General features: G+C 36.9%; 1 protein-coding gene and 1 pseudogene across 1 annotated transcript; both read right to left on the bottom strand.

The window, feature by feature from the left end:
* Window positions 1-4,625: 4,625 nt before the first annotated feature.
* On the bottom strand, window positions 4,626-5,561 carry LOC125131738 (olfactory receptor 6C2-like). The gene has a single exon (XM_047788509.1). The coding sequence runs from the start codon at window positions 5,559-5,561 to the stop codon at window positions 4,626-4,628; it is 936 nt and encodes a 311-aa protein (XP_047644465.1).
* Window positions 5,562-11,875: 6,314 nt separating this feature from the next.
* Window positions 11,876-12,809, bottom strand: LOC125130917 (olfactory receptor 6C2-like; annotated as a pseudogene).
* Window positions 12,810-13,057: the final 248 nt, after the last annotated feature.

Genomic DNA, 13,057 nt, shown 5'->3' with positions numbered 1-13,057 from the left:
AGACATAATGGGAGCAAATGAAACCAGCCTCAAAAGAGCACATTCTCTGTATTCCTATTCATATGAGGATCACGAACATACAAAACCAATCTTTGGCATTTTAAGTCAGTATAGCAGATTTATTTGGAAAGACGCTGATGGAGAGGCATGAAAGAGGTTTCTATGAGGCTGAAAATATGCTGTCTCTGGATCTGTGTGATGGTTACACGAGTAGCTACACTTGCAAAAATTCATCAAGCTGTGCACATGGAATTATGTCCTTTACATTACATCTATGCTACAACTTCATGTTTAAAACGTAACTGTTTTTAGAGGCACATACTGAAATACTATAAATGAACTAATATGTGTATCTGTTTCAAATAATCAAGTAGGGGTTGTGAGGAATGGACCAGCTTGTAGATGAGACAAGATTGGCGATAGACAGATACTTGACACTGTGATGGGTACGGCAGAGTGCATCATGCCATTTTCTCAATTTATGGAAGTTTAAAATTATGAGCAAATAAGTATCCCCTTAAGCCATTGCCTGGCACAGAGGAAACACTCAAAGATATTGCTTTTTTTTTTTTTTTTTTTTTGAGTTCTCATTGTGGCTCGGTGGAAATGAACCCGACTAGTATCCATGAGGATTCAGGTTCAATCTCTGGCTTTGTTCAGTGGTTAAGGATCTGGCATTGCCACAAGCTGTTGCAGAGTGTGCAGACATAGCTCATATCTGGTGTGGCTGTGGCTGTGGCATAGGCCAGCAGCTATAGCTCTGATTCGAGCCCTAGCCTGGGAACTTCCATATGACACCCCTGTGGCCCTAAAAAAATCTTTTTTTGATATCAGGATTTTAAAAAACAATTTTGGACATTTCACGGAACTTAGGAGACTAGTTGTCTGGCATTTTGGAGCAAGGTCTGTAGGAGTAGTGACTTTTCAGTTTGGGCCCTTGGGTAAGTTCTTAGTGGGCCTGAGCAGCAAAGGCCTGTTATTCCTACAATGCAGGCCGCCCCCAAGATACCTGTTTCAAGATAGGTGAGGGGTATTCATGCCATCTAGATTTCTAGAAACACAAGTTTCTAATAACTTAGTAGTCATTAAATGTACGCTGATCTCTCCTTGGAGACACCCCATGTTTTTCAGATGAGGGTTTTAGGACAAGGAGAATATAAATACAAGGATTGTCAAAGTGGGGTGAGGGCATGGTCTAGGCTAAGTGAGAAGGTTGGGCAAAGACACAGAGATGATGTAGGACAAAATGAGTCACCCCAGAGTCACAGCTTTTGCAGCAGAATGACCTGGAGTTATTGCTGTGGAACAGCTGATACAAAGAATTGCCAAAAAGCTCAAATATTCAGATTCCTATTATTTACATTAATTTATATGTATTTCACAACTTTTTCAATGCTTTTGGAAGGAAAATTAGAGTATTCTAGTGGTCACAAAATTTATATTTTCTTTCAATAGCTCTTTTAGTTTTTATTCCACAGATTAATTTCCCTTTTCATTATCAGCCTTATACTGAAAATATGTATTGCATTTCCTAGTTTAAGCTCTCTGTGAACATTGTTATTACTTAAGTGTTACTTATACAGGTTTTAATACATGTAGAGTTTGCTTGAGGAGTTTCTTGAAAATATCTTGTTGAAAGTGTTTCTCTGGTGAAATTCCCTTAAGTTAAAAACAAAATTTGGGTCAAATAAACAGAATATGAATTGTGGGTCTGATACCCAGCTTGGTCAATCTGAAGCATTAAATAGTTACACATATAAATTTAACTTATAAATATAACATGTTTATATTTATTTATTTACTTATTTCAGAGTTTAAACTTTTTAAAATTTATTTTTAATTTTTTATTATTATTATTTTTTTGTCTTTTGTCTTTTCTAGGGCCGTACCTGTGGCATATGGAGGTTCCCAGGCTAGGGGTCTAATCAGAGCTGTAGCCGCCGGCCTACACCACAGCCATAGCAACACCAGATCCGAGCCTAGTCTGTGACCTACACCACAGCTCACGGGCAACGCCAGACGCTTAACCCACTGAGCGAGGCCAGGTATCGAACCTGCAACCTCATGGTTCCTAGTCGGATTCATTAACCACTGAGCTATGATAGGAGCTCCGTATTTTTTTATTTTTTATTTTTTATTTTTGTTACTATTATTTTTTTCATAGTTATTTCCCCAATATAATTTTTTTTTTTTTTTTAGTGTATAGCATGGTGACCCAGTTACACATACATGTACACATTCTATTTTCTCACATTATCATGGTCCATCATAAGTGACTAGACATAGTTTCCGGTGCTACACAGCAGGATCTCATTGCTAATCCATTCCACAGGCAATAGTTGGTATCTGTTAACCCCAAGCTCCCCAACCACATCAATCCATTTGCAGCAACATGGATGGAACTAGAGACTCTCATACTGAGTGAAGTAAGTCAGAAAGATAAATACCATATGATATTACTTATATCTGCAATCTAAAATAAGGCACAAATGAACCTTTCCACAGAAAAGAAAATAATGGACTTGCAGAATAGACTTGTGGTTAACATATTTATGTTTAAAATAACATACAAATATAACATATAATATATAAATATAAATTTAACATGAGCCGCATGGTAACTTAGAATTTTCTAGTAGCCATGTTATAAAACAAAAATGAATTAACTTTAGTATTATATTTTATTAAATCCAGTATATGAAAATATGATTATTTCAACCTGCTATCACTATAAAATACTTTTTGAGATATGTCACCCTCAAGTTCCTTGAAAAGCGGACTTCCCGTCATGGCTCAGCCATTAACGAACCCGACTATCATCCCCGAAGACTTGGGTTGGATCCCTGGCCTTGATCAGTGGGTTATGGATCTGGCATTGCTGTGAGCTATGGTGCAGGTCGCAGATGCGGCTCAGATCCTACATTGCTGTGGCTGTGGTGTAGGCTGGCAGCTACAGCTCCAAGTGGACCCCTAGCCTGGGAACCTGCATATGCCACAGGTGCATGCCTAAAAGATAAAAAAACCAAAAAAAAAAAAAGCAAATGGAAAAAAAATTTTTAAAGTACTTTGAAAAGTCTTGTTCTCCTTGCGTGTTCTTAAGGTATACATTGTAAAAGTTAATAAGTGGAAAACTCAACTAAAATAGATTCAAGAAGCCTCGAATGGGGTCTCCTAAGCCCTAGGACAATAGCAGAGCCCACCAAGAAGAAGAAAGACTTCTCTTCTTGCCTGGCCAGAGCTCAGCCAATGAGAGAGGGTCAGGACTCAGGCAATGAGAAACCATGCTCTCTCTGTGTACCACAGTCCTCCCAGCTTCCTCTCGAAAAATGTCTTCCTCTTCTCATGGTGTGAGGATTTGCCTGTGGATCACCACGGTTGCAGACTACAAATCAAAATTCTTTTTTTTTTTTTATTTTGGAGAAATAATTGGTAGTCTGTGTAACTCAACAAAATAAAGTTCAGCGTAGGAAGTAGTTTGCACTGTCCCACCCTTATGAATAGCCAGTCACTTCTTTACGAAGGATTAGTATGGATGAAAGTACAGTTTCCATGATTTTACTTTGAGTTGTAGCCATTTTTGTGCCCAAATTAGATGCGTTCCCCGTTTTTCACTTGCTTTCACTTTTTACATTTTTACTCTCTTCTAATTATGTTCGCTTCTTACCAGAAAATCCATATAATTATAGATAGAAATATAGAAACAAACACAGATGTAGACATATAACCATTTTCCTCACAAATTTACTTAGAGGAACTAAGCCCTTTAATATCGCATGTTTTCTGTTTATATTGATATGTTAGTCTGTGACTTTTAGGATATTCCATACTGTAGGAGACTCTGTCCATAATTCAGCTTCTACATTAAGATATGACAATTTGGAATAATTTCCTTTCCTTTTCTTTTTTTTTTTTTAATCTTTTTAGGACCACACCCATGGCATATGGAGCTTCCCAAACTAGAGGTCGAATTGGAGCTGCAGCTGCCAACCTACCCCACAGCCACAGCAACATGGTATCTGAGCAGCTGCATCTGAAACCTGCACCACAGCTCATGGCAGATCCTTAACCCACTGAGGGAGGCCAGGAATGGAACCTGCATCCTCACGGATACGAGTCAGATTCGTTTCCACTGGACCATGATGGGAACTCCTCGTTTCCCTTTTTTAACTGAAAAATATTGTTTTTGTTGTTGTTCTTTGTGTTGTTTATATTTTATTTAATGCCCTGGTCTTGGATTCTTTCTAAACTCTAGGACATTTACTGGCAATAAATTCGTGGGTTTTCTAGTCTATTTTCCAGTCCTATGTTTTGGTGCTTAGCATCAAAAACACTCTTGAAATCTAGAAAAGAAAAAGGGAACCAGCATAATTACCCTATTTGAAATGTGTAATGAACCTGTTGATTTTGCTTCTTTTGTTGTTAGCAGTTTTACTTAGCATTCTAACAAGGAAAGTCTTGTAAGGTGTAACATCGTTTTTTAGAAATGTATACCATTTTCTTTTTAAGAGAGGTACCTGAGACAGTTTCCATCCTAGGAAAGGAATGATTAGAAAACTTAAAGACACATGCTTAGAAACTAATGATCTTTTCATGAAAAACTGATCATTCTATGTTAGTGAATTCTATTAGTTCTTTGAGAATAATGCAATTCTTTTGATTGTATCATTGAAAGCTTGTTTCACTTGCTTGTTTCTCAAGGTGTAAATGAAAGGATTCAGCATGGGAGCAATGGAAGTAGTGAGAATTGTCACTCCCTTATTAACAGCCACTGATTTCTTTGCTGAAGGTTTAACATAGGTGAAGATACAGCTTCCATAGCTGATGGAGACCACGATCATGTGGGAGGAACATGTAGAAAATGCCTTTTTCCTTTGCTGGGCAGAAGGGAATTGCAAGAAGGTCTTGAGGATGTACACGTAGGATAGAACCACACACACGAGTGTCCTGATAAAGGCCAACACAGCACAGACTGTGACCGTCTGCTCTATGAGCCACGTTTCCGAGCATGAGATCTTTAGGAGGGGGGCTGCATCACAGACAAAATGGTCAATGACATTGGAGTCACAGAATTCCAGCTTTAGGCCCAGGCTGAGTGGGGGGATGATGATCAACAAGCCAGCCAGCCAGGAACCAATGATGAGTCTCCTGCAGACCGTGTGGTTCACGATGGTCACGTAATGCAGGGGTTTGCAGATGGCCACGTAGCGGTCATAGGACATGGCGGCCAGGAGGAAAAACTCAGTTACTCCAAAGAGATCAGTAAAAAATAGTTGCGTAGCACAACTGCTGTATGTGATGGTCTTATCACCTGTTGCTATGTTGTACAAGTATTGGGGAATACAAGCAGATGTAAATGCGATTTCCAAGAAGGAGAAGTTTTGTAGGAAAAAGTACAGGGCAGTTTTGAGGTGAGAGTCTGCGGAGGTGAGGGAGATGATGGTCAGGTTCCCAGTGACGCTCAGCGTGTAGGTGAGAAACAGGAAGATGAAAACCAGAGTCTTCAGCTGTGGCTCATCTGTGAGTCCCAGCAGGACAAAAGTTGTTACTGTGTGGTTTCTCATCACTGAGTCCTGCCTTCTACTCAGTCTGCATTTATGATTCAGAGACATTTGATACACAGAAAGTGGTTATCAATGAAGGGAAAAACTAGCAAACAAACTTACTTGCATTTAAAAACTATCTTTACAAATATCCTCAGATTCCTAGGTTCTACAACTGTGCATTTTTGGTCATTTTAGGGGAGATTTAAAAAAACGTCAGGACTGCTGTATCTATATCATATTCCAAAATATTATGGATGCTTTCTTCTCATCACATTTTATATTTATATACATGTATTATATGTGTATTTTACATACAATGAAAATATGTTTTATTTTATCTGTATCTTGGATCCCCTATAGGTGGATTTGACAGCTAATGTTCTGTGAGAGCAAGAGGTCACTGACTAAAATGTAAAGCTGAATCCCAAACTTTCCTTGTCGCCTTCATGTGTTTCCTTGAAGTCTTGTTATTGAAAAAGTACAAGTGTGTCATGAATAGTTGAGTCTCACTATACAGAGTCTGCATCCAATACTGAGGATACGGAGCCCTAGTATCACAATTTAAAAAGTTAGTGTTTCCTTTAAACAACTTCTTTCTTACCCATTCCCCTGACTCTGTCTCATAATTTTCTCTTTATAATTACACTAGTTCCTCTTGCAGCGCAGAAGACAAGAAGTGTGTTGATAACAAATGTATTGTATAGAATGACACTATGTGTCGGTATAAACTATACAGGGATGTAAAACAAATTACAATTTTTCTCTGTTTTGAATCCATTTTGTTAAGGTTGAAAAACATTCCAAAATAGTATTAATATCACTTATATAAAAAATTAAGGTTAAACTCAAGCATACTCTTTGAGCATGGCTAGTTTTCCCTGTGACCCAGTTGTGTCATTGACAAAACGGAAATAATTACATTATCCTTTGTATATATAAAATGTTGAAAAATCAAGTAAGTTAATGGATAAGGTCCTTATAAAAGTGCCTGGCTAGTAATGAGCAATGAGTGTATTTTACCTATTTTTATAATTTAGTCCACAATGATTTTCCTTTCAATTACCAGACTTTTTTTTTCTATCTTACTTTTTATTTTTAGAAAGTTTTCCAGCTTTGTTGAGGTATAATTAAAGTACACGCAACCACACATATTTAAAGAGTACAATCCTGTCAGTTTTGCCACATATACATGCTAGTATCATGACCTTTCAAATATTTCCATCTCCCCTTGAATTTTCCTTGGGTGCTTTTGAGTCTCAATTGCCAGACCTTTAATTATTAATATAGTATAAGAATATTTTTGTGCCCATGACTCTAATGAAACAATTTTTGCTAATGGTCATCAAACACTTTCTTTTTCCTGTTAAAGTTGAGGAACATTCTAAGTAAACTTTAACCATACAATATTCATGGCATTCTCTCAGAACTTACCTTAATAGCACATAAGTGTTTTTTACCTGTCATCTTTTTGCTTTCTAATTTCCAGACTTATTTATTTATTTTTTTTTAGCTGAACTCTATGTTGATAGTTCTAAGCATTTCTTTACTCCTATTTTTTTTTTACTGAAGAAATCTGAAAGGTATCATTGTGTAAATTTAAGGGGTATGGCATGTTACTCTGATACATTTATAACTGTGATATGATTATTGATGTAGCAATATTCATCGCATTACACAATTATAGTCTAATATGATTGTCTGTATCAGTAGACTGTGCATTATATCTCTATGACTTATTGACTACTTGTTACAAGTTTTTACCATCCAATTTTACTTCTCACCATACACACTCTCTTTGGGTGTTTTCTTAAACTCCTAAACTCCAAAATAATTGATCTTCAGTCATATACCCAAGTGTACTCCAAACACAAGTCCAAAATGAAATGCTTGATTTTCCACACTCTCATCCTATTTCTCTTCCTTTTATTAAAAAAATAATCAAAGTAGTATTTTATATTTATTGGCTCCTTACTATATGCTAGATATTGAAATAAACACTTCACATGGATGATCTACCTGGAAGCATCTTCCCTCCAGGGCTCAGTGTTTTCCCATTCCATCTCTGTCCAACATCTCCAGTTTTGCTGGAAAAGCAGGCACTCAGCCACTGGATTCTAGTTTTTCATTTTCAGGAATTGTGGAGGTTGTTAATTCATTATAGCATACAAATTATGTTACTTTTAGATGAACTATTATTAATTGCTGCTTAAGGTAATCTTACCAATGACTATACACTATCCAAGATTAAAGCACTCTAAAAATGATGTTTAATGAATACCCGTATTAGAACTTTCATTGCTAAATTTTGTAGTCAGGAAAGATTAATTCATTCGAGGCAAATATGATCCAAGTTTCAAAAAGAAATGTCAGAATATGTAATACTTACACTCTGGTAGTTAATCATAGCCTCTCTATATTAATTGTTTAACTATAGCTATTCTTGTAGCTACAACCTGAAAATGAAAATAATGTTGAATAGTAGCATGAGAATTTCTGGTTTTCCACAGATTGAATCTGGTCACTCCTGCAGTAACAGCAGCTTGAGATTTCCTTGAGATTTTTTTTTAATCTGTGGTCAAATACATCCATTTCCTCTCAATAGATTCAGGGCCATTGCAAGCCTAGCAAGTAGCTTTTTTTTTTTTTTTTTAAACTTTCAATAATTGAAAAGAAAAGCAGGTTCAAAAGAACTCCTAGTAGTTTTGGAAAAGTTGATGTTGATGTTCTGAACCATTCTGCTCAGAGAGAAGGTTTTCCAATTCCAAGCTTGGTATTTATTTCATTTGCCACATCAGCAACAAAATTAGTAAATGGAAGAGTCCTTGGTGACCCAGGTTCAAAAATCACTAATGAAGCATCTGTGTAATCATTTTGTGTCCTCTGACCTTTGGTTAAAGGAAAGAAAACAGCCCTAACACAGCGACAGTGGGGAAAGGGGCTTTAGAGATAGGAAAAGCAACAAAATTATTTCAGAGACCGGTAGGACAACTGAGCCTAATTAAAACCAAAACCTAGTCCAATTTCTTTTAGCCCATTCTTCTGAAAGGTAGTTAAAGATGAGAAATCTCTCTCTTTCTGCCTTTTCTATTTGTTATGAACAAATTGATTATATGTGAAGATGCTTTATTAGATGTACCACAAAAATTAAACTGAAAAAGAATAAAGAGTAAAGACTTGAAAGTTGACAGAACATTATAAATCAACTATATTTTAATTTTAAAAAGACTTCAGATAGAGGTCACCAGTGGTAATATTTTGGAGCCTGTCTTTCCACACTTTTCCTCCTGCAAACATACCCATGTATATCACATGTAGTAATTACAAATGCATGAGCGTTAATTTAAAAACAGTTCTGTAATAGCATCCACAGATTGACATACTTATTCTACTTAGATATGTGTGAACCTACTTTTATCCCAATAATTATTTGTCTGCATCCTTTTAAATCTGTTTAACTTCAGTCCGCTGGATTAATGTAACTTCAGCATTTAACCCCAAATTTATCCCTGTTGTAAATATATGCTTTTTCCAAAGTTTCACTATTGTAAAATATAACCCTATGGATGATTATGCAGATTCTAATTACCTTCAATCATTTTAGCTTCTTTTCTATTTTTTAGAATTATAAACATTTTACAGGAAAAAATCCTTTTGAAAATCATTTTTTGTATGTTGTCAGAAAAGTTGAAGTGAAATTTCTCGAAGATATTGATATTCATATTTAGAACTATAATCTACCAGTACAAATATTCATGTTTTCTTTGTCAATATATCCATCACTGGACACTTATGTTGTTTCCATGTTTTGAGTATTATAAATAATGCAGCAACGAATGTATGGGTGCTTATAAGTTTTCAAGTTACTGTTTTTGATTCCTTTCAATAAATGGGCAGAGGTGGAAGTGGTAGATCTCGTGTAGTTCTATCTTTAATGTTTTGAGGGGGCCTCCCTACTGGTTTCCATGGTGGCTGTGCCATTTTACATTTCCACCCTAGTGCACAAGGGTTGCCCTTTCTCCACAGCATTTTCACCAACAGTTATCTCTTGTCTTTTTTAAAACAACCACTCTGACAAGTGAGGTGATATCTCAATGTCTCAATGTGGTTTTTCTTTTCTTTTTTTTTTAAGGGCCGTACTCTCATCATGTGGAGGTTCCCGGGCTAGGGGTGGAAACAGACCTACAGCTTTTGGCCTACGCCACAGCCACCGCAACGCAGGATCCGAGCCACTTCTGCAACCTACACCACAGCTCACAGTAAAACCGGATCCTTAACCCACTGAGTGAGGCCAGGGATGGAACCCGCAACCCCATGGATACTAGTCGGATTTATTTCCACTTTGCCACAATGGGAGCTCCTCAGTGTGGTTTTGATTTGCATTTCCCTGATGAATAGTGATGTTGAGCACATTTTCATGCACCTGTTGTCCAGCTATATGTCTTCTTTGGTAAAATGTCAATTTAGGTCCTTTCCCCTTTTTAATACAGATTACATTTTTTGTTTGTTTGTTTTTTGCTCTTGAGTTGTGTGAGTTCTTTATGTATTTTTGATATTCACCCCTATCAGATACATGGTTGATAAGTATTTCCTTCCATTTGGTAGGATGTCTTTTAATTTTGTTGGTGATTTTCTTTGCTGTAGAGAAGCTTTTCAGTTTGATGTAGTGCCACTTGTTTCTTTTTGCTTTTGGTGTCAAATCTAAAAAAGTCATTGCCAAGGCCAATGTCTTAGAGCTTACCCACTATGCTTTCAAGTCTTTGATCCTTTTAGTTTTTGTTTGTTGTTTTGGCTGTGCCTGCTTCACGCAGAAGTTCCTGGGCCAGGGATAGAACCCCAACCACAGCAGTAACAATTCTGAAACTTTACTGCTAGGCCACTAAGGAACTTCTCAAGTCTTTAGTCCATTTTGAATTGATTTTTGTCCATAGTATAAGAAAGGGGTCCATTTTAATTCTTTTGCAATTGGAAATCTAGTTTTACTGAAGCAAATTCTTTGCCCAATGTCTATTTTTGGATCTTTTGTGAAATTTAATTAACCATATCTGGGTGGGTTTATTTTTGGACTGTCCTAATCCATTGACCTATGGGTCTGTTTTCACACTAATGCCATATCATTTTGATTACTATATCTTTGTAATATAGATGAAAAAACAGAAAATGTGAGTCTCCTGTTTTGTTCTTTCTCAAGAGTGCTTTGGCTACTCATAATTTTTGTGGTGCTTACAAATTTTAGGATTGCTTGTTCTATTTCAGCGAAACATTCCTCTGGAACTTTTTTAGGGATTGTGCTGACAAGGTCAATTGCTTGGGGTAATATGGACATTTCAAAAATATGAATTCTTGTCTGTGAGCATGACATATCTTTCCATTTCTTTGTACCTTCTTGAGTTTCTTTCAACAATGTCTAATAGCTTTCAGTGTCTGTATCTTCATCTCCTTGGTTAAATTTATTGCTAAGCATTTAAAGTTTTTGGTACCATTGTAAATAGGGTGGTTTTCTCAATTTCTTTTTCAGATATTTCATTATTATTGGATAGTAATACAACCGATCTTTGTATACTGGTTTTGTATAAAATTTGCTGAATTTGTTTATCATTTCTAAAAAATCTACTGGAGTTTGGAGGGTTTTCTGTATGTAATATCATGTCATGCGCACATAGAGACCATTTTCCTCCTCTGCTGCTGATTTGAGGCCTTCTATTTTTCTTGCCTGAGGTTTCTGTCTAGGACCTCCAGAAGTATGTTGAATGGGGAAGGTGAGAGTGCATGTCCTTGTCTTATTCTGATCTTAGAGGAGACGTTTCAGGCTTTCAACATTGAGGATGATGTTAGCTGTGACTTGTCATACATGGCCTTTACTTTACTGAGGTATGGTTCCTCTGTATGTAGTTTGTGGAGCGTTTTCTTCATGAGAAAGTGTTGAATTATGTTAAGTGGCCAAAGAAAGTGCTCAGTATGCATTTGTTAAGTGGATCAATGAATAAATCATTTGAAAGCTTTGGATTGTGAGAAACAAGGGTATTTATTACTTCTTCTTTCTCTGGAAAATGTGAAAAATTATCACCTTACTCTCCTCTCTCTTGTTATTTCTAATTTGGATATTTACTTCTGATTTATTTGTTGTGTTTCAATTTTTTGATATTCCTAGCTTGAAGGTGAAGCCAGGATTGAAATTTTAAAAAGCTATGAACATGCATGTTTACAGAAGAATCTTAAGAGAGGTTTGTGAGGAAGATGTCACTAGATCAGGATGAATGAGAGTGTTTTGAATAAATGAATCTGATGGCAAAAGTTGGTGAGTTCATTAGGTGTTTATTTAACTTCACTTTCTTTTATTTCTTGGACAATATCATGATTCTTTGGATTGAATTATAGAAGGCTTTTTTGACTTGCTTGTTCCTCAGTGTGTAGATGAAGGGGTTCAGCACTGGAGCGATGGAACTAGTGAGCCCTGTCGCTCCCTTGTTAATGGCCACTGATTCCTTGGCTGAAGGTTTGATGTAGAGGAAGATGCAGCTCCGTAGGTGATGGAAACCACCATCCTATGGGAAGAGCGGGTGGAAAAGGCTTTTTTCTCCTGCTGGGCAGAGGGGACTCTTAGAATGGTCTTGAAGATATTAGTGTAGGACAGAATTACACACATAAGTGTCATAAGGAGGGTCCTCACAGCACAGATTACAACAGTCTGTTCCATGTACCAAGTATTTGAACAAGAGATTTTCAGGAGGGGAGATGCATCCCAGATAAAATGATCAAGGGTATTAGAATCACAAAACTCCAGATTGAGGCCTAGGCTAAGTGGGGGGATTATAATCAATAGACCAGCTACCCAGCAACAAAAGACCAGTCTTCTGCAGACTGTACCACTCATGATGGTCGCATAATGCAGGGGTTTTCAGATGGCCACGTAGCGGTCATAGGACATGATGGCCAGGAGGAAAAAATTAGTTACACCGAAGAGGTCAGTCAAAAATACTTGACTGGCACAGTCATTATAGTTAATGACCTTGTCACCTGTTGCTATGTTATACAATATCTGGGAATACAAGCAGATGTGAATGAGATGTCCAAGAAGGAGAAATTTTGTAGGAAATAGTGCATGGCTGTTTGAAGGTGGGAATCCAGCAAGATGAGGGAGATGATAGTCAGGTCCCCAGTTATGCTTAGCAGGTAGGTGAGAAAGAGAAAGAGAAAAATCAAAGCCTGCAGTTGAGGGTCATCTGTCAGTCCCAGCAGAACGAATGCTGTTACTGTGCTGTTTCTCATTGCAGACTGCTGAGTTCTGTTAAGTCTGCATATGATATTGAGACACTTCATTATGGATTCTTTTAACAGTCTGAAATCTATCATAGTCATCTTTTGCTTATATACTGTTATTTCAAAAATATTTATAACTCAAATGCACTCTCTGTAAAGGACTACTTTTGACTCCAGTGGGTCTGTTGTGTCCTAGGAGCAAGGACATCTTTTGACTTTTCAATAATTCTGTTTGATGTACTTGCTTGACACTTTGC

Source organism: Phacochoerus africanus, chromosome 7 (genome assembly GCF_016906955.1).
Source record: "Phacochoerus africanus isolate WHEZ1 chromosome 7, ROS_Pafr_v1, whole genome shotgun sequence".
In the NCBI taxonomy this organism is placed as follows: Eukaryota; Metazoa; Chordata; class Mammalia; order Artiodactyla; family Suidae; genus Phacochoerus; species Phacochoerus africanus.
The sequence above is the reverse complement of the archived record's forward strand: the minus strand, read 5'-3'. Positions and strand labels throughout refer to the sequence as shown.